Source organism: Rhinolophus sinicus, chromosome X (assembly GCF_036562045.2).
Source record: "Rhinolophus sinicus isolate RSC01 chromosome X, ASM3656204v1, whole genome shotgun sequence".
Classification (NCBI taxonomy): domain Eukaryota; kingdom Metazoa; phylum Chordata; class Mammalia; order Chiroptera; family Rhinolophidae; genus Rhinolophus; species Rhinolophus sinicus.
Genome location: NC_133768.1, coordinates 13,560,223 through 13,582,348, shown reverse-complemented (window position 1 = coordinate 13,582,348; position 22,126 = coordinate 13,560,223). Strand labels below are relative to the sequence as shown.

General features: G+C 46.3%; 1 protein-coding gene across 5 annotated transcripts in view; it reads left to right on the top strand.

Moving 5' to 3' along the window:
• RAI2 (retinoic acid induced 2) overlaps positions 1-9,115 on the top strand; it is a 72,422-nt gene extending 63,307 nt beyond the window's left edge. For 3 of the 5 annotated variants that reach the window (XM_074323506.1, XM_019755378.2, XM_019755379.2), the window contains exon 2: positions 1,826-9,115. In XM_074323506.1, coding sequence (XP_074179607.1) covers positions 1,850-3,439 — 1,590 coding nt within the window. In that variant the 5' untranslated portion in view covers positions 1,826-1,849 and the 3' untranslated portion in view covers positions 3,440-9,115. The remainder of the gene's footprint in view (positions 1-1,825) is intronic. The other 2 variants (XM_019755381.2, XM_019755380.2) reach the window with 2 other exon arrangements.
• The last annotated feature ends 13,011 nt before the right edge of the window (positions 9,116-22,126 follow it).

Here is a 22,126-nt window from a genome sequence, read left to right as displayed (position 1 = left end):
GTTTTCTGGGCTGAATCAGGGAGCATGCCTCTCAGGGAAAACCAGGCCCTGCAGCTGGAGCAAGCCCCCTCAGCTTCCTAGGGACAGCCTGCCTGTCTCCTCTGCCCCAAGGGCATTATTGGCCAGCATACTGGCTTACTTCATGGTTTCCAGGGGGTACCCTGCCCTAGAGAGCCAGGCTCTGGGGCCCCTCCACCGGAGGCACGGTGGTGCACTCTGCCACGTGTGTCACCCACCACTCTCTCCACAACGTGATACTTTGCGCGGCATCCTTCCCCTTGCCCTCCCCTCCTCCTCCTTCAGAGAAACTCCTTGTTCTATGCATTTGACACGTTTGGATTGTCTGGAAATATCACAGTTGTTCATTTGGTAAGCCACCTTCCTGTAGGGAGGCCTTGTTTATTTCTAATCCCACGGTGTGCTCGACTATTTCTGTTACTTGTTTTGGAGGTTGTGTTGGTAATTGGGGGGTGAGAAGAGGAGGACAAGATGACCACAGGACTAAAGTGTAGACAGCTCTGACAGGTGTGGTCAAGAATTGGAGTTGCCCAAGTCCTGCCCAGCGAGAGCAGGGATTACTGAATTATTGAGCCCAACCAGACTCCAGGGCTGCACAGATCCTGGAGTTAGACATGGTGCCTGCCTTCTCCATGGTAACCGGGCTAAATATGGACACATTTCCATGGAGAGCCATATCACAGCTGCAGCCGTGCTTCCTCCAGGAAGCACCCGTGCTCAGTTCCTTTGGCCTCTCCAGAGGTGGCCATAGGTGCCGAGCACATTAAGAGAGTGTATCTCACCTTTGAGGATGCTTGTTTCCAACAAGTGTTCCATTTCCCTAGCCCTAGAATCATCGTCAGCCCCTCCTCTTGACAGCTAGAAGTTAGGAGAGGTCATGGGTCAGACAGATGAGTTGATTGGGGAAAGTGACAGTGGACCCGACGAGTATTCATGTAAGTTATTGCATCTTCACTTTGCTCCGCAGAGTGGATTTTCATGTTAGTGGGAGGAAAGGGGATGTCACTGGTGGGAGGTAGACCATAAGACCACTGGAATGACCCCCTTGAAATGCACTGCTGGTCCTCTTATCAAGTTTTTTTGAGAAGAACGATTGCTATAGAGTTTTTAAAGTGCTTTCTGTAATTGGGATGGCCCCCTTCATTTTCATAGAATATTCTAATGTGACAGTTTTTTGGGTTTTGTTTTATTAAAGGAAAAGTAAGTCTTTGCTGCTTATTTGAATTTGAACAAGTCAAATCTCCATGTGTCTTAACTGTGTGGTACAGCAATGTAGAATGAGACTTTGTGTCTGTTGAAGGCTAAACATAAAAGCTGAGTATTAGGCTTAAAAATACTGTTTAACCTCACCTGGCTATTTAATCATTACATCATCTGTGTTTATAGCAAAATCATCTGTTAGATTGAGGCTCTCTAGGCACAGCTGATCACATGGGTGTGTTCGTATATATTGGGAAATATCTCTAACGTATATATACATAGAGAGATGGGTGTGCTCCTTGGTTAACTAAGATATGGAAACTTTTAAAAGATATGGAGAAAGCTCTTAAGGCAGGGGTGCCCAAACTTTTTTCAACGTTTTTCACCAAGGGCCATATGCGGTAAAATACACAAACAGCCGGGCCACTCACTCGAGGTGAAGTACGTATTGCCTCACCTGGTTTATTTAAGTAAACTAAATATATTTTTGGAATTTGCTGTGGGCCAATTAACAATGGATTGTGGGCCGCAGTTTGGACACCCCTGTCTTAAGGCAATCATAAGTAGTTTCTGAAGGAAGATTCATGCTGTGTGTTCTGTGTTGCAGGTGGAGTGGCATCAGAGGCGAGTGATGGACAATCTGCAGTCACAGAACCTCTCCATGGACATGGCCGACTCCTCTCCTGCCTTGACCAATAACAGACTGGAGAACGGCATGGCCCAGCTGATCACCACCGAGGCCTGGAACATCAACTCCACAGACCTGGTAAAGAAGGCCCTGGTGACGGTGCCGGCTCCATCCATTCTGAACCCCCCAGCTGAGTCCCAGAGCGGCATGGCTCTCAAGGTGGCGGCCACCGTGCTGCAGCCCCTGTGCCTTGGGGAGACCCCAGTGGTGATGCCCATTCACATGCAGGTGGAGGGAAGTTCCACACCCGAGCTCAACCCTAACGGCAATGCCACCTATGTTATGACCACACAGGGCCCCATGCAGCTGCCCGTGGTGCTGGAGCAGCATGTCTTTCAGCACCTCAACTCCCCTCTGGTCCTGCCGCAGGAGACCCCATGCTCTTCCAGTGCCATCCACAACAACCTCTTCCAGGCAGCCGAGGACCCCGAAGCACAGCCCCAGCTCCTGGACTTGCGCATCCCCAGCCAGCCTCAGGAGCCCACGTTGCCATTTGAAGCTGTGCTCCAGAATTTGTTTCCCTCACAGGGTTCTTTGGGCCCCCCACCCTGTCAGCCTCCTCCTGGATATGCCCCGGTGCCCCCCCAGCCCTTTAATCCCCCCTTGTCTCCCCTGGTCCCACCAGCCACCCTTTTGGTGCCCTACCCTGTGATCGTCCCCTTGCCTGTGCCCATCCCTATTCCCATCCCCATCCCAGTGCCTCAGAGTTCTGAGTCCAAGTTCAGCCCCAGTTTCTCCAAACCGCCATCTTCCTTCGGCCTGCACCCCTTTAAAGCCACCCAGACTTCTGTGGAGAAGGAGGAATTGAAGCCCTTCAACATCCTCCAGCCCAAGGAGTATTTTCAGCTCGGCCGCCACACAGTCATCAAGATGGGGAGTGAGAACGAGGCCCTGGATCTCTCCATGAAGTCAGTGCCCTGGCTCAAGGCTGGCAAAGTCACTCCCCAGATCTGCCAGGAGGATGCAGCCCTAGACCTGTCGCTGGCAGCCCACCGGAAATCTGAGCCTCCTCCTGCCACTCTGTATAACAGCAGCAGGTCAGTGAACAGCCCATGTCACATGGTGATGGAGAAACGGCCCAGAGGCATGGAAATGCCCTTTGTCCCTGCCACGACCTATGAGGCTTCGGCCATGATGAATAGCCGCATACGCAGCAATGACACTGCCCAGCTGCTCAGCCAGCCCAGCCAGCCCAGCAGCGAGGTCAAGGCTGAAAATAACATTGAGATGGTGAGCGAGTCCCAGGCATCCAAGGTGATTGTCTCAGTGGAAGATGCCGTGCCTACCATCTTCTGTGGCAAGATCAAAGGTCTCTCGGGTGTGTCCACCAAAAACTTCTCCTTCAAAAGAGAAGACTCCGTGTTTCAGGGCTATGACATCAATGGTCAAGGAGAAGAGTCCATGGGAAACACAGAGGCCCTTAGGAAATCTGTCAAAAACCGGAGCATAAAGTTCAAGAAAGTGAACTCCCAGGAAATACACATGCTCCCGATCAAAAAACAACGGCTGGCCACCTTTTTTTCAAGAAAGTGAATAATGGCTTTTAAAAGTTTTTATGATTATAATATGAGGAAAGGTGCATTGGTTTTATAAAAAGGCATTTTAAAACAAATTATCTTTGTTAATTATTTTGGGGAGTAGTTGGGAAGCAGGAAGATGAATTGGTTCTAGAGGCCTGTAAGCTAGTATCATTTTCTTTTTTAATTTTTGACTTTTCACAAATGAGTAAATAAGAGCAACCTATTTTTCAAGCAGATTGCACATTTTTTGCAGCTTTAATGGAATATTGGGTGAATCAGAGGGGTAAAAAAGCTATTTTCATTGCCACAAAGTGCTTTGATGATGTAATACCTAATAAAGGGTAGGATGAATATTTCACAATAAATGTTTGTTTGCACTAATTGGTTGCAGCATTCTATCATTTTTAAATTTTGCATTCCTTAGCTGGCATGGTTTGGCCCAAACTGTTGCTTGCAAAGCCCTACAAGTTCTGGCAAAAAAAGAATTCCATTGGCCTCAGCCCCCACAAAAGGACGATTAGGAATATGTATGACCTTGAGCAAGTCACTCGCCCTCCTAGGCCTCAGTTTCTTCATTTGTAAAAATGTGGCAAAGGCGTTGGGGGTGGGGAGGTGTTTTAAGTTCCTGTTCACAGAGACCCTGGTGTGTAGAATTCTGTGTCTAAACTTTTCTGTAGACAAAAAAAAAAAAAAAAAAAAAAAAAAAAAATGCCTCTGAAAGGGAGATTTACCTGCTTCCTCCACACCCCACTCCCAGAATTTAGCTGGAAAGGACCTTTTTCAAGGGCAATAAGAGCATTGTTCTGAATGACTGAAAGTCTTGCAAGTCAAAAGTATTACCGAAGTCCACTCAGAATGAGAGGAAAATTTGTTGTCAGTGGATGAGGAAATGTCTCTTAAATGTTCCCTGGCCCTGGGTAGATATTGGGGAGTGGGGTTTGGAAGGCAAGAGAAAATCATTTCTTGTGAGTTTACCCCAGTGATTCTCACCGAGGGGTGATCATGACCCCCCAGGGAACTTCTGGAAATACCTGGAGACACTTTTGATTGTCACAGCTGGGGCTGAGGGTGCTACTGGCATCGGGTGGGTAGAGACCCAGGATGTTGCTAAACATCCTGCAATGCACACGGTAGCACCCAGCACAGAGAGTGACCCCGACCCAAATGTCACTAACGCCGAGGCTGAGAACCCCTGGTTTAGCCATTTCTTGATGGTCGGAAGGGATGCACCTAAAGCCACCCACACAAAAGAGGAACGGTGAGTGTACGTTGCAAACAGACCTGCTAGGTGGCACATCACGCTGGTGTCTGAAACTGTGCTGGCAAGAGACTGATTATGGCATGCCTGCTTTTAAACTGAAAGCTCTTTCTTGCACTTCTTGCAATTAGTATGTATCCAGCTGTTGCTGTGAACATGAACAGGAGGAAAAGCAGTTTCGAGACTGTTCTTTTATTACCAGGTCCTCTGTGTATAGGATTACAGCTTTAGCTGGTCCTGTACCATATACCCAGAATGGCTTTTCTTTTTCCTGTGTCATTAAAATTTCTTTCTCAAAGTGTGACACGATGGTAAATAACTAAATAGCTGTTTCTCGTTAAGCTAACTAGTCCCGTTCTAGGGCCCCAGCCAGACTTCATCCTTTCAGCTTACATGGTGCCGTCTTTTTCCATTTTTACTCCCATTGTGGGTTTCCTGAGCATGGCATGTGTATTGTAGTTTCAAACATAGCCAGCACAAATGTGCCTAGGGACTGGCATTTCCCATTCAGCTGAGGTCTTCTCACTATGTTTGCGGTCATTTCTGCTGCCCCTGCAGCGTTAGGCAGTCGCTCTACACCAGCCAGCAGAGCCCCTGGCCTCACAGCACTCTGCCAAGAGCTGCTGCTTCTCCAGCTTCCAGGGAACAGAAGTCTCAATTTGCCCTTCAGAAGCGAGGGCTTAAAGCTGAGCGAAATACATACAGGTGGAAAGGAAGGCATTGGTAGCCTGTAATTACATTATAAAACCTCAAGCCACAGATTTCTCTTGGTTATATCTGGCAATTCACTTTCCCCTTCAGATGTCAGCTCCAGTAGGATGAGAAACCTTGGCTCCACAGCCAACCCTGGGTGTTGAGCCGCCGTGGCCATCCCTTAGCCCCAGGATAGATTCCTGCAACAGGCCTCCCCACCGCTGTGCCTTGCCATTCATCTCTGGGGGCCTCTGTGGAAGGACCGCTGTGGTGGGGACCAGCTGTAGCGTTGTCCATTGAGATCTGTGAAGGCTACACCGGAGTGTTGTGTGTGAGACCAGAGTTGTGCTACTGGGGCAGTGACATCCTCTGCCTAGCCTACCTAGCCTTTCATGGATGCTGGAATCCACTTGGCTACATGCAGGCCAGGGAATCAAGAGAAAGAGAAAGAGCTTGCTGTGACCAGAGTCACCCTAAGTTCCCTGATGCTTCGATTCCATGCTCCCTCCCCAGCCAGAAGTTTGCAGCCTTTCGCACAAATCTTACGTAAGAACCGTCAGGCTGGAACCATGGTGCCTGGTGTGAGGTACGTGATTCCCACACAGCTCACAGAGTAGGCCACTGGCAAACTCTCAGGCCCCATTACGTGTCCAATTGATGCAGGCAGCTGTGGTCACTCTTTATGTCCCCACTCCTTACAACTGTCTGCAGCTAACCTAGCAGGTTTCAGGCGTGCACGATTTCCATCAGGCTTCGTCTCATGACTCAAATTCCCGTCTGTTCGCAAAATGTTTGGGCCAACTAACCTAAAGAATAGCCTTTCGGAGTCTTTTAGGAAATAGGATTAGTCCCCCAAAATGTTGCTATTTGCTCAGACTTGTCAAAATGGCTTCAGTTGGCTTTAGTTCAGAAATGATAAAAAATTGGAAAAAGTTAACAAAGATATTTGGGGGTACTGATCCTCCTGGTAAAGTAAAAATTAGCTGGTCTAGAGGAAAAAAGAAAGATTTAAAAAGGACGCGGTTACTGTCCTAACCAAGGAAGTCCTTGACAATGAGTAGAAAATTATAAAGTGAGGTTAAAGATTTGTTTAGATTCAAAGGCAAAACTCTCACACTTTAAGCATGAAAAAATGTGTCTTCAGCGGTGAAAATTCCAAATGGAAGGAAAGAAGGAAGGAAGGAAGGAAAGAAGGAAAAAAGGAAGGAAGGTCAGAGAGAGAAACGTAGCCAATTACTGAGAGAGTATTAATGGCTACTTCATAAATAGTAAAAAACAGAGCAGGAAAGGATTTAGATTCTACTTTACAAGTGACGAAATTGAGGCTCAGAAGGGTTTTCTGCTTTCAGTTTTTAAGCACCAGCAACTCAAAAATATGTACTTTGTGATGATTCTTAAATACTGGGTTTGAAGCCCAATGAACCCACAGGAATTTGGATCCTTTGGGGGCAAAAACCAGTATAAATTACTGAAGAGTCTGAATTACAGATTTTTTTTCAATTATTTTCAAGACCATTCCAGTTAACTGGAACGCCCAGAGCACTTGGCACAATGGTAAAGGGGAGATTTCGAGCTGAAGGACGGAGATGCCAAGCCTCTGAAAGCCACACTCAAAAGCTGCTAAGTTGAAAACTTTAACAGCAGGGAAAAAAGCGTTGGAGATCATTCTGGCTGACTTTACTCCTCATTAAATAAAAAAGGCAATTTTCCAGAACAGCTCACTACCACCAGGTCAAATAACTGACCTCCCACATCAGCGAAATAAAATAGGGTGTATTTGAGGTCCTTAGGGTGCCATTTTAATAAAGCGGTATTTTATTTTAATTAACATATTGGTTGCTTTTATAGTAAGTAGTATATATGAGAGCTTGAAAGAACTAGTTCCAAAATAGTGCAAATAATCCATCTGCAACTATTATTAAACCAGGGGATTTCTAAGCAAAGTGAGATTTTAGCTATGCCCTGCCGAAATTATGAACAAGTTCAAGTTAAAGGAAATGAGCTATAGAGATTTACTATATTAGCTCAACTTGTAGGTTATTTTCCATCTAACTATATTCTATATATACATTCAGATAACAATGTAGGCCCACTGCTGATAAAGATGATAAAGTTCACCTGTGTACTGTCCTAATGAACCCCTTTATATCAATAGCACCAAGCTGTCAATCCCGAATGGTACTGGGAAATTTGGTTTAGTTATAATTGCTTCAAATAAGGAACTTGAAGAGCTTTTTTCAATGCAGAAATTTTCATTAGCACACATTTCAAGCCCTATTAAGAAACAGCACAATGAATAGACCAAATCCTTTTTATTTTTATGTTTTATTTTATTTTATTGGGGAATATTGGAACAGTGTGTTTCTCCGGGGCCCATCAGCTCCAAGTCATTGTCCTTCATTCTAGTTGTGGAGGACGCAGCTCAGCTCCAAGTCCAGTCGCCGTTTTCAATCTTTAGTTGCAGGGGCGCAGGCCACCATCCCATGCGGGAATTGAACCAACAACCTTGCTGTTGAGAGCTCACGCTCTAACCAACTGAGCCATCCGGCCGCCCCTCTGGAAGCTCAGCGGCAGCTCGTTGTCTTCCATCTAGTTGTGGAGGGCGCAGCTCACTGGCCCATGTGGGAATCGAACCAGCAACCCTGTTGTTCAGAGCTCACGCTCTAACTAACTGAGCCATCCGGCCACCCACAAATCCTTTGAGAGCAGGTACTGAATCCTAATTCTTTATCTCAGGGTTTCTCGAGCTTGGTACTATTGACATTTGGGATTGGATCTGTTGTGAGCACTGTCCTGTGCACTGTAGGATGTTTAGCAGCATCTCTGGTCTCTACCCACTAGATGGCGGTAGCACCCCACCCCCCGCCCCAATTGTGCACAAAAACATCTTCAGGCATTGCCAACAGTTCCCTGGGGGGCAAAGTCACTCCTGGTTAAGAACAACTGCTTTATCTCTAGTGTGTATTACACCTGGCCCACAACAGGAGCTCAAAAATTCTTTGAAGAATAAATTTAATCAAGAAACAATCAGGAAGAGAGATCTGTGGCTGTGGTTTCTAGTGCCCCTCACGTGAGCCTGATATGACCAGGAAACTATTATTTGAAACCTCCATTCATAAATCCAAAGGGCCATCACTCATCCAGCGTGTAACAGGGCTCTCTAGAAGCTTCTCCCTAAACGGGGATTAGCAGGACTACACTTCACAGAAAGGGCAGCCACTCAGCCAGTTCTGAAGGAATGCTTCATCGTTGTACAGTCACCGTGAAACTGGAAGAAGCCATTGTTCAAAACTCACTCTGTGATGACTGTTCATCAGTCTTAAGTCCAAGGGCAGCATAACCCAGGCATTTATAAACATTGCCAGGAAGTTGGGCGTGTTTTTTTATTTCCCTCGTGTTTTACCTAAATCCCCTTGCTGTAATCGAGCCCAGTTTTTTGTTTGTCCTTAAGGGAAACATAGGCCAAATCTCCTCCTTTTAGTAGTTCCCTATTTTAAACACCAGATCTTCCCACAGCCTCCTTCCCTTGGCCTCAAGAGTCCCATCCCCCTCCCATGCTCTCTGAGCTCGTACTTTATAATCTTTTTGTCATCTTGGTTGCTCTTTACCCAATTTCTCCATCTACTCTGTAGAGTCAAGAACTCTAGGTAGGAGATGAAAATGTTCTAAAATTGATTGTGGTGATGGTTGTACAACTCTGTGAATATACTAAAAAAACACATTAAAATGTACACTTTACATGGGATAATTGTATGGTATGTGAATTATATCTCAATAAAGCTGTTCTTTTTAAAAATAATAAAAGAACCCCAGATAAAAATTGGGACCTGCCTGTGGGTTCCAGCAAAGCCTCCTAGAATTGAATAGGTACTTCCTATCTTCAATCAGTTATAATCCTCCCCATTTCCCACTGTGTCTCAACATCTTTGATTAGTTATATGCCTGTTGATACATCCTCACTTCCCTTTGGACCCCACCTACCTCAATTTGCCAGGTTTCTCTTTATAGTCCAAACTTTGCTTGAAACATCGTCTCCTATGTGTCATTTCTTGGAATTTGGAGTCTCTTCCTCCAAGTCATTTGCCCTGAACAGGCCTTCCCAGGTCTTCAGCCTTGCCCTCACCATTTCCCCACTAGGGTTCAAACTATATTGGGCCACAGGCCTCTTAATTCAAACAAAATCACCTGAAGGAGACCAGTGTATGAAAATATCAGAACAGCAGCTGCTCTGGTCTGGAGTCCCAACTAACTGTCCCCTTGCCCTGCAGGGACTGCATGCATGGTTGAGAAAAGCTACTGCACAATGGTGGCACTGTACATGCCCTAGCAATGCAGCTTTTGCCATCCCCTTCAGCACCATCTGCATCTGGATTCTAGACACCAGAGCAGTACGCCTTCTATTTTATCTTACATCGTATCCCGGTGTAGAGGGAGCATTCAGGGCACATATGATCTAATGACCTCTAAACTCAGAATTAGGTGACCAGGTTCCCAACCATCATTTCTTCCTCTGGAAGGGGGGAGCTGAGTCCCAGGGCAGAGAAACAGTCAAAGATCAAATCACTATCCTTACAAAACAGACTCAGCCCCTCATTACAGGATGTCTGCAGGTGTCAGTCCCCAAGGTGGCCACAATGGCAATGGAGAGAATTGAAAGGCCCTGGGGAATTTAGTCTTCCTGGAGGCAAAGCCAGCATACAGAGTTAACAGGTCTTTGTTAACAAATTATGTTTTTGTTATGCGGCTTTATGGTTTCAAATACCTATTAATGGAATTTAGCTAACAAGGTCTTGTCTGGCAGAAGTCCTTCGCAGAATAGACTTCATTTGTAAAGAGAGTATCAACTGTTTGTAAATGAATAAGGTGCTCCTAAGGTACTTGAGGGTGGATGAGAGCAGTCTGTTTTCTCGTGTGGCTGGGGAATGGGACTAGGCAGGCAGTGGGAGAGCCAGGCTAATTAAGACCTGAGACCTTTTATTGCAACGGTTTTCAATGGGAATCTTTTCAAAATGCATCCAGCATCTCAGCAGAGGAAATCTTTCCTTGACTCTGTTACTCTTACGGGCACTGGTGACTGGCCTGGGCCCGATTGACACGATGTCCTCCAGGCCATCAGGGAATGGGGGCTGTTTGTCTCTAGCTGGTGTTGGCTCTCCTTTCCCCAGCAGCTACTCCACACTGGTACCTCTCTTCTTTTTCATTAAAAATAAAATCTCTTCCAGTCAGGGGTCTTCTCAGCTTCCATGACAGTAGGGCATGCCTGGCCAGCCTCTGCTGGCCAGCTGGCTCATCCATAACCTGACCCAAAGCATGAAATGGTCCCCATTGTCCCCACTCTCCTGGCAAGTGCCTTCTCACTGCCCTGCGAGGTTCAACCCCAGTGCCACCTCTAGGAACATCTTCCCCAACTCCTTTACTCCACACACTTCTCTGAGACCCACTTTGGAGAATGACACGCTAGGGAGGGCCTCTCTCCTCTTATTGAGCGAGTCTATGGTCTTAGGCTGTAAGCTCCCTGAGACAGGCCAGGCCTCTGTGAAGTGACTGCTGTGTCCTTTTGACCCACAGTACAGAGTAGCTGTGAAAACGTCAACAATTGCTTATTGAATTGAAGCACGGAGTGCCTTCTTTACTTTTATATGTATCACTTCTTGGCTGTACTCGCCCCTGAGCTGGGCTCAGCCACTGTCAGGCCCTTCTACCTTGGGCTTGTTCTGGATGCTGGTCAAAGGTGATTTGTGCAAGCACCAGATGGACAGGACACTGTTTTAGACATTATACATACAGTCCGCCTAGCCTGTTTATTTACTTCTTAGACCCTTTCCTTGTTTTGTTTTGTTTTTTAACATTTTATTGGGGAAGGGGAACAGGGCTTTATTGGGGAACAGTGTGTACTTCCAGGACTTTTCCAAGTCAAGTTGTTGTCCTTTTAATCTTTAGTTGTGGAGGGCGCAGCTCAGCTCCAGGTCCAGTTGCTGTTGCTAGTTGCAGGGGGCGCAGCCCACCATCCCTTGCGGGAGTCGAACCGGCGGGAGTCTAACCGGTAACCTTGGGGTTGAGAGGACGCACTCCAACCGAGCATCTGGGAGCTCAGTGGCAGCTCAGCTCAAGGTGCCGTGTTCAATTTTAGTTGCAGGGGACGCTGCCCACCATCCCTTGCGGGAGTCGAGGAGTCGAACCAGCAACCTTGTGATTGAGAGCCCGCATTCCAACCAACTGAGCCATCTGGCAACCCGGGAGCTCAGTGGCAGCTCATTGACTTCATTCTAGTTGCGGATGGCGCAACTCGCTGGTCCATGTGGGAATCGAACCTGCAGCCCCATTGCCTAGAGCTCATGCCGTAACCAACTGAACCAGCCGTCTGCCCCGAACCTTTCCTTGTTGCTATCATTAAGGTTAAAATCCAATGGAGCCCATTTGAGCTATTGCAAATTTACAAATGAGTGAAGTTTTAATGAATGTTTTACTGACGCTCATTTCTTTCTCTCCTTTGCTCCCTTTCTTTCCTTTTTTTTTTTTCCAACTCCCAGAAGTGCTGCTTCTGTTTAATTTTATAAGTGACAATAATTTCGCAGGGAGCCATGATTGCCTCTCAAGCCTCATCTTCCTGACCCCTCAGAGGTGTGGGATGCTTTCCCCTACCCTCTTAGCTTTCCTGGCTCATCTCGCTCCGCATTCTCCTGTCTCCTCCTCTCTTCTTCTTGCCCTCCTCAGATAATAATGCTATGACCCACCTCTTTCTCTTTCTCTAGCCAGAGCACACAATGTCTCAGGCCCACAGTTCTCATTCCATGTGCTCTCAAGGTGACTTCATCTGCTGTCCTAGTTGTCTCCATCTTTATTGTTCATTCCTCTCTATTGCCAGCCCTAGCTCCCTCCCTCTCCTCATTCGCATCCACTCTTTCTCTTCAGACTGTAATACCTGGAGTCCAACCTGCCATCTTCACAGGGTGGTCCTATAGGTAACTTCAGACTCACCATTCCTAAAACTGAACTCAGCATCTCCCTTCCTAACCTCTACCCCAGATCCAGCTGACTTCCTGGTTGCCCAAGCGAGGAATGTGGAGCTGTTCTCCATTCTCCCTTTTCTTCCCTTCCCACATCCCGACTGTCTTGCGGACTTTGCCTCCTTGCTGTTCCTCAAATCCATCATTCCTTTCCTTCACACTTACTATTCTTGACCCAGCCCATATAATCCTCTGCTTAGACTTTTAAAATGGCCTCTGAACTCGGTGGGCACCATGCCTACATTTTAGCCCCTCCCACCCCAAATCGCCTTTCTATACTCCTACTAGAATAGTTTTGGCAAAAGTCAAGTCTTACTCTGTTGTTTGCTGCATAAAAGCTTTTGGTGTTGGATGTATCCCCATATACTGCAGAGGCCTCCCATGTCCGGCCTTCTGAGATAAAGCCCCAGACTTCCTTGTGGCTGGAGTGCATTGCTTCATCCCCATGTGTAAGCTCCAGGAATACAGAAGATTTCAGTTCCCAGCACAAACCTCTGTGGTTCTGCCCTTGAGTGTCCTGACACTCCTCCCCACCTTTTTACTCTGGGTAATCCTTCAAAATTTAGCTCAAAACAACACCTCCTCCAGAAAGCTCTCCATGACTGCTTCAGGATAAGCTAAGAGCCATCTCCTGCCCTCCCACAGCAACACATGCATACTTGTATATCATCTTTTTTTTCTTCAATTAAAGTTTACTGGGGTGACAATTGTTAGTAAAGTTACATAGATTTCAGGTGTACAATTCTGTATTACATCATCTATAAATCACATTGTGTATTCACCACCCAGAATCGTATATCATCTTATTCATCTCATTCAATTTAAAAAATATACGTCTGTCCACCCCACTATACCATAAACCTCTCTAGGGCCAAGGTCAAGGCCATTGTATCTATCTCATATGCCTAGCACAGTGTGTAGCACTTAGATGGTCCTCAATAAATGTGTGTGGACTGAACTGAGCCTACGGGGAAAGTCCAAGTATGCCCCTGCTGGCCAGACCACTACAGCACATGGAATTCCAGACATACAAAACAGAAATAGCTGGAATTTACACTTCACTTTGCAAAAAAAAAAAAAAAAGATGTACTGATAGGTTCTTTTAAATCATATGGTTCACTATGCTTCAAAACAAGATGGATTCTTCAAAAGTGGTTTCCACATTCATGTAAATATACTTAGAACATCAAGCAATAGTCAAAATCTCATTGGTGGTATACAAAGAAAATGTTTTTGCATGTACCTCCTCAGAGTTTGTGGATTTATTTATAACTTACATGCATGAATTATAAATGCATAGATTATAACACATGTGCAAGAATGAAAATTTTAAAAGAATGAAACAAATATAAAGAGGTTCAATATTTTTTTTCTGTGCCCCAATTCATCATCTTATGTACCCTGCTGGGATATAATGAAACAAGAATATTCTAACTCTATCAAGTGATAGAATTAACCTTTAAATCCTCCTATAGAGCCAAGCACCCTTCTGTCTCAAAATGTGGGAAATCACCAAGCATAAGATAATTTCTGTGTCAAAACTAGGAACAGTTTGTGTCACTGCACCTAAGCGAGGGGGTGGTTAGGGACCCTGGGTACAAGTTAGGAGTGTGGCTTCAGAGTCTAGATTCAGTTCTCACATCCAGTCCTTTCTAGCTGTGTGACTTTGGGCAAGTCACCTAACCTCTCTGTTCCCATTTCCTCCACTGTAAAATGGGAGTAATGAAATATCTGCGAGTACATGAATTAGCATGTTTGGGACACCAAAGACAGAGTGCTCAATAAATTAGTTTGTATTATACTTTGTTTACGGATAGTACTAGAGAGCAAGGCCAACAAAGGTTACGGAAATTCCTGATTTTACGAAGCCTTTCATTACAGCTGGCATTTTTTCAGATTTCACTTTTTTCCACAAAGATGGGTTTCCAGCCAGGCACTTTCATGCCTTCCTCCAGACTACTGACTAAATGTCATCTCATTCTCCTTCCTTTTGGCCTGACAGAGGGGTTCATCTCTTGGCCATCAGTAAGAAAATGGACTAGTTAGAAAAGGAGAAAAAGAAACATGGACTGGGAGAAAAAAAACCTGAAAGGCAAGATTGGCCGTGGACTCAAAGTGGTGCGTGTTCTTAAACCTCACTCTGCTCTGGATTCCTCATCTGTAAAACCATGACTCAGCTGCCTTTCTAGTGGGGATTGATGACATAATGCAAATATCTAAGGCATACGCAGGCCACCATTAGCCCCTTTCTCTCCCTATGGTAGGCATGGGGCGCTCAGGGGGCTTCCAGGGACAGGTCCTCTCCAGAGGCCGCTGCATGCCCCAGGGGCAGCTCTGTAGTGGCCCCATGGGGCTGCACAGCCCCAGAAGGCTACAATCTGGTGAGCAGGGCAATGCCTTCCTCAGAGATAACCATATAGAGCTGTACTCCCCTTTATCAAATCCTTATAAACATCTGACGTCTGAGAGCAGATAAACCTTTATTTGAATTAGAAATACAAATTCACTTTACAAGCGATAACAGTAGTTCCTTCTTTTAGTGACAGAGCTTTCTTAAGTGCCCTTTCAACATGATCTAGCATGCGGGCAACTCTCAGAAACACAGCTACTAGATACTTCGGGGCCAACTGTATTTGAAATAAGTACAGAAAGGAGTTTGTGAAGTGAGCATAGAAAAGGAATCCCTTATTCATCCTGTGTAAGAGCCCCTGACCTCTCCATCACAGGAAGAGGAGCCTTTGCAGTAAAGGAATTTTCATAAAATCAGAACAGCCACTGCTTCTCCAGCAGCCTGCTGGGGAGAAATCATCTTGCACCCACTCTGTCTGAGCTGGGGAGACAGCGCGCTCTACTGGCAGCTATGATGACAACCACAGGGCACTCCCACACATAGTGGCCCTGAAATAGGCACCTGGCTAGTGACCTCGGTCTCTGGAGGAAGCTAGTCTGTCAGCATCTTAGGACATCCTTGAGAAAGATCCAGATTGAAAAATCCTTGAGGGTCCAAGTTTTCAGAAAGGAGCCTCCTGACCCTTTAGTGTTCTAGCACTAAAACTGTGTTCTAACAAAGCTGGCAAGAGAGGCCTTTCCAGCTTCCCTTACAGGCTAAGATACAAGCTGGGGCACACTGCACCCTGCAGTTGTGGGGACAGAATCCCAGAGAGCAGTTTCCAGGCTCTTAGCCTCATGGAGAAAGGTGCTGGCTCAGGTAGTAGATGGCCGTCAGCTGTGACTAGTTGGCCGTCAGCTGTAACCAGGTAGCCATTAGCCAGTAATATAACTGCCATGGCTAAGCTAGCAAGCGCGGATTGCAGCTAGCAAGTGGGGTTGGTTGGCAGAAAAGAGGGACAGCAGGTTGTGGATCGTGTGGCTCCTGCTTCCTGTGTCTCCAACCCAGCCGCCAGCAAGAATATAGTGGTGTGACTCCCCTACCTATGGCTCCGTGGGTGTTCCTTTTTGGCCTCACCATGTCCTGCGTTCTTATGTGGGGAGCGGGAGCAGAGACCCCGCATGACACCCTGCATGACAGCAGTGTATGGAGCTGAAGTGGCAACTTCAGTTTGCGGGGTAGGGACAAAAAAAATAGAGCAGGGAAAAGTTGGTGGGTTTCTTGGAAAGCAACAAAAGGAGAAGGACAGAAGGCACGGCTCCCAAAGAAACTGGAAGAAGGGCGGTCAGGCTGGGGAGTGCAGGACCTACTCCAGCCACTGCCCCCAAGGGAAGGCAGGCAGGGAGCCCAGCTATGTTACAACTGACATTGGTCACTCTTCTAGATGCCCGTTCCCCTGTCTGGCTGTACCCAGAATCACCAGGAGAGCTATAAAAACTCCTGGTACCCAGGCCTGGGCCACACAGACTCCCATGTCACTGGTCATGGGGGGGCGGGTTTGGAAAGTCCAGGGGATTCTCACGAGTATCAGTCTGAGGCGCACCGCTATTCACGCCATGCGGGTCAGTCATAGGATCATCGCATTTCATTCTCACGTCACCTGGGCACGTTCATGTTAACCGCTGGTTTATGTGCAGGGAAGCGAGCAGGCCGAAGAGGCCGTGAAGTGGCTTTAATGCAACCTACAGCACCGCCACCCACAGCCCACAAGACACAGGACGGACACAGCCTTTTCATGGAACAGCACCCACCCTGAGGCGTGCAGCACACTCTGATGGTTCCCATTGACTCCATTGAATCTCCCAGAAACCCCCAATGGGCTGGATTTCACCAGGCACCGCTAATGGTGACCATTCCCAGCGTGAAATGCTGGGGGCTGCAGAGCCCAGACGTGAAACCCCACACTTGACTAAGACCCGTGTTCTTGCTGCCTTACTCTCTCCCACCCCCAGCCCCCACAGGGGCCACAATGGACTTATTGGTTCCAAGGCTTTCAGAACACCTCTAGGGACAGAGCAAGTTTGAGGAACAGGTTTTCTTGTAAGGACAGGGAAAGGCCCAGAAGGGGCTGTGTCCTAGAGGTGATGAGACTAGATCCCACCGACTGGATCCCAAACACACAGAGATGTATGCGTGTGTGTGTGTGTGTGTGTGTGTGTGTGTGTGTGTCTTTGTCTGTGTCTATGTGTGTATCTGTGTGTGTCTTTGTGTGTGTGTGTCTGTGTCTCTGTGTGTGTGTCTGTGTCTGTGTGTGAGAGACGGTGTGTGTGAGAAACAGAGACTGAGGGGAAGATGGGGCTGCGATGGGAGCTGTGAACAGGAAAGAACCCAGGAAGGAGACAGGTAAATAAGAGCAAACATCTCCCCGTTGTTGTGTGACCTATAGAAGGTGACCTCAGCAAGGTACATCTGGCCATCTGACCGAGGCTAGTCTTGAACTGGGACTCTGGTGGAGACTGAGGGAGCTAGGGACGGAGGGCGGCCCAGCTCCAGGAGCAGGTGGCGAGGAGCTTGGTCCCCAGGCTGACACCTCGTCCTGCCCCTTCGGACGACAATGGCCACCAGGGGTAGAACTAGGGACCTCTCCTCTCTTGCCTTCTTTGTGGCAGTGACCTGAGTCCCATGTCGTTTCCTGGCCGAGGTGCATGGCCCCTGGGTGCCTGTGGGTGGGGGGACCCACCCATACCCCATCACCGTTCACACCTCAGAGAGTGGCCACAGCACACACAGCTCTCCCCGCCAGACCCAGAACTTTCCGATCCTGAGCACAAGGCCACAGGGAATCTGCAGCTTGGAATCCAGATCACAGGCCGTCAAGACTTCTGGTTCCCTCCCCCTGTTCTTAACCTGACATTTGAATGCTGAGAAAGCAAATGGGAGAGACTGACATTTAAAAGCTCTGCCTGAAAGCTCACCTAAGCCCCCTGCAAAAAGCTGGGCTTCCCAGACCTCAGGCAATCTTTAAAGTAGCTGCTTCTACCATTTGAAAGAAAAGTGTGGTTGTGCTTGACCGTTTGCTGGCTGTAATTAACCCAACAACTTGGTCACCCTCAGAGGGACACCTACTCTACTGAGAACAGCCCAGAAAAAGGCAGATGTCAAGTATAGCACAGGGAATATAGTCAATAATGTTGCGACAACTACATATAATGCCAGGTGGGTACTAATTGGGGGGAATCACTTTGTAAATTATATAAATGTCTAATCATATGCTATACACCTGAAACTAATATAAAATAATCTTGAATGTCAACTGTAATTGAAAAAAACAATTTGAAAAAAAGGTAGATTGAAATGGCTGGAGTCGCCCCCAAGGAAAATACCGGGATGGGGTTACGTGGAGGGTACTGTGCAGAGTGGATGGTGGGTGCTGTTCGCTGAGAGCTCTCCTCCCCACCCTCCGTGGCTGCCAGAACGATCAGTCCAGAATGCAGGTCTGGCTGTGCGACCCCCTCATTTATAACCCTTTCATTGCTTCCCACAGCCCTTGGGGTCCCATCCAAAGCTGACCCAACAACCTTCCTGTTCCCGGCCTTGTTCAGCTCTCCAAGTTCATAATGTCTGCCCATTACCCATCTCATGTTTTAATCTCTATCAACACTTTATGGCTTCCCAAATGCCAAGATTACACAGCCTGGCAGTGACCTGGAATTCAGGGAATCTGTTGTCCTTTAAGTGTGGCCCCAAGTGCTCCAGCAGTCAGCTGAGCATGGAGTACTGTAAGAATGAAAGATTGGAACCTGAACCAAGGTGGACATGGGGGAATGCTTACAGGGAGAGCCAAGATTCTTCTTAGAAATGTGGGATTAGCTCTACCTCACGGATAAATAAAGGGCCATTCAACCTCCAAGTTCCTAGGCCAAAGAGCTGGGATCTTAAGCTGGCAGCACATAGATAAATTTAGGCCTGCAATTTTGTTTGGCCTGTGCTTTCATATACTTAAACCTATATTTTAAAATTGGGAGATTTTACATTAAAATCTGCATTTCTGGTTATTTCTGGAAAATTGGAAGAGCTGTAACATTAGACTCAAAATTTTGCAGGGCAATGGCTGCAAGGATTACTATCCTCCTTAAGCATAATAGGTGGGCTCCAGCTAGATGCAACCCCTTCTAGTCACCTGTGCACACCTATGCACTATACCCAGCCAGCGTCTCAAAGGCCACCAACCTGGCCCAGCCCCAAAGTATGCCTACAATCACTTCAGCTTCAAAAAAATGTTTAAAGCCTTGTGGTAGAAACAATGCTGTATGTTCATGAAACCTTCCACTTTCCTTCTCTTCTTGAGAAAACCATTCTACCCAACTCTTTTGCACTTAAGGGGAGCCATATGACTAGTTCTCCCAGTGGGCTGTGAGTAGAAGTGCCACATGTCACCTCTGGACTGAGGCAACAAAAAGAATCTTGGAGGCCATGTGTTACATGGGCAGGGCCACACAAAAGAAGCAGCAGCTATGGAGAATCAGACTTCCTAGGAGAAAAGCAAAGCCACTGAGGTTTCAGGGTTTGTTTGTTATGCAGCATAGCATAGTTTATCCTGACTAATACAAGTACAGTGACCACAACCATATCTTTATCAGGCAGTTTACTTATTATTATGTAATAATAAAGATGAAAATCTTTTGCATAATTGTCATGAGTGTACCCATTTAGCAAGTAATACAAACAATGGACAATGTCTGGAGTGGAACTCAGTGCTGATTGCCACCATTCCCCACCCTGCCATGTGCCTCGCCATAGTCCCCTGATGGAGGGAGGCTCATATGTTGCTAACTCAGGCATTTCAGAAAGGAATTCTATCAGGGCACTCTTTTCCCACTAGAGTCATTTCTTGTGTACCTGCACTTTTTCTAATAGAAACATTGCTATTGATTTTGCCAACATCCGTGCTAACTTCAGGAATACATTGATACATACATCAATAAAGCAAGATGCAACATTAGAAACCAGTAATCCTTACTCAATGAATATTTCTAAATGGTGACACTCATATGCTGATTCTATATTATAGATACATTTTCCATATAGAAATGAGATATATACTCATGTATAGGAAAAGCAAACAAACAAAATATTTTTAAAAGAATAAAAGCGGGGCAGCCGGATGGCTCAGTAGGTTAGAGCGCGAGCTCTCAACAACAAGGTTGGCTGGTGAAATTCCCACATGGGATGGTGGGCTGCGCCCCCTGCAACTAAAGTTTGTAATCGGCGACTGGACTTGGAGCTGAGCTGCGCTCTCCACAACTAGACTGAAGGACAACGACTTGGAGCTGATGGGCCCTGGAGAAACACACTGTTCCCTAATACTCCCCAATTTAAAAACATTTTAAAAACACTAAAAGGGAAAGAAGAAATAAATCTCCACGTACATACAGAACTTCCCTGTTAAGATTATGCAAGAACCTCCTCTTATTCCTGGGAGCTGACCTCATTCAGTCAGACACAAACATTGAAATACAAGTGAAAACAAGGCCCAGGAACTCCATCAGAGATGTAAAAATAACCACCAGAGCAGGTTGCACAAATCAAATATTTCATGCACCAAGAAGAAACTTTGCATATTTTCCTTTTCAAGGAAAAGACTTCTCTCCTTCTAAATATCACTGGGACTTTGGGCAATGATTTTCACAGTTCAGATTTGAGAGATCAGGACTTTAAACAGAAAACAGCTAACAAGCATTTCCAATGGCAACAGCTTTTCACCCGATTCTGTGATTGTTATCAGTGGAGGGAGAGAACCAGGGAAAGAATGGCTTGGCAGTGAGGTTGGGAAAACAGAATAATAATCAAGTAAAACTTATTGCCTTTAATTAAAAACATAGCAGAAAACATAGAAACCATAGTTTTAGTTATAAATCGCTGCATAACAATGAACATTTATCACATTTTCTGTGGGTTAGGAACTTAGGGGTGACTTAGCTTGTTGCTTCTATCTCAAGATCTCTCATGGAATTGCAGTCAAGCTGTCAGGTGATCTCAACTGTGATCTCAACTGAAGCCCCATAAGTGATAGAATGGGAATTCACTTTCCGGTTCACTCACTAAGTTGTTGGCAGCCCTTAGACCTCACATATGAGACCTTTCAAGGGGTCATAAGATGTGGCAGCTGGCCTCCTAAAAGGGTGCCTAAGACAGAAGGCACAGTCTTTTCAATGTGATCTCACAATTGACCGTAATAACTTATCTTGTATTCTGTTCATTAGAAGGGAGTTAGGAGTCTCAATGGGAGGAGATTACATAAGGGTGTGGGTACAGGGTACAGGGACCATGAGGACATCTCCACTAGTGAGGAGAAAAGTGCTGTTTTAAATATTTAATGGCATCTATGAGTTTAGTGAGGTGACAGGAAGGCACTAGTATAGAAAATGGAAACAGTGTGAAGATGACTTGTCTGGTATGAGGTGTGTGGGCAAGGACATAGCACGAAATGATATCAGCCAAGTAGGGGAGAATTGTATTAGAGTTCTGAGGGCCACAATTTTGATTATGGATTCAGTTTAAATAAAAATTTATTTTAGATACATGGTGCACAGGATCCTGGAGAATTTAGGAATTCTTGACCATGAACACAGGTAACTAGTGTCTATGAAATGATGTGGCAAAAGATAATGCCAAAAGGGATAGGCAGAATCAGATGTGTCCTGGAGAAGGAAACAATAGAACCTGATAACTGACTCTGTGTGTGTGTGTGTGTGTGTGTGTGTGTGTGTGTGTGTGTGTTAGAGAGAGAGAGAAAGAGATTAGATACCTATTTTATGCTGCATGTTAAGATGTCTAAGAGGACTCCAGTAAATATCACCCCTCTTTCCCCCGCTCCCAGGTTCTGAAAAGTTGAGAAAAGAAGAGTAAAGATGAAGGCTAAAATAACATCTTTCTCTTATAGAAGCTAAGTTGCAGGATACAACTTAGTGTGAGAGGCCAAGGAGCCTGCAGGTGGATTCCAGCATTAGCTGGACTCATCCACCCAGAAATCTTACCTGCCAGCAGTCTTTCTTCCAGGAGGAGAAAGAACGGATAGAACATAGCCAGTTATTCTTCCCAAAATCACTGATCAGAAAACCCCCCACTTCCCCAGGGATAAAGTGAACAAAATGGGCTCAGAGGCCAGTAATGAAGCTGCCTGAACTGTCAGGAAGAAGTGACGACCCTGCCCTAGGACACTGTGTGAAGCTTTCCATACTGATGGCTGTAAGCCTCCATAAAAAGGGAAACAGGGACCGAGACTGCACAGCTAGTGAATTGCTAGTGACTCCAGAACCAAGTTGAAATTTATTTCAAAAAGAAAATGAAAGTCTTCTTTAGTATCAAGGCCACACAGCTGCTTTCCTGGGCTCCAGTATAATGGGGGTGAGC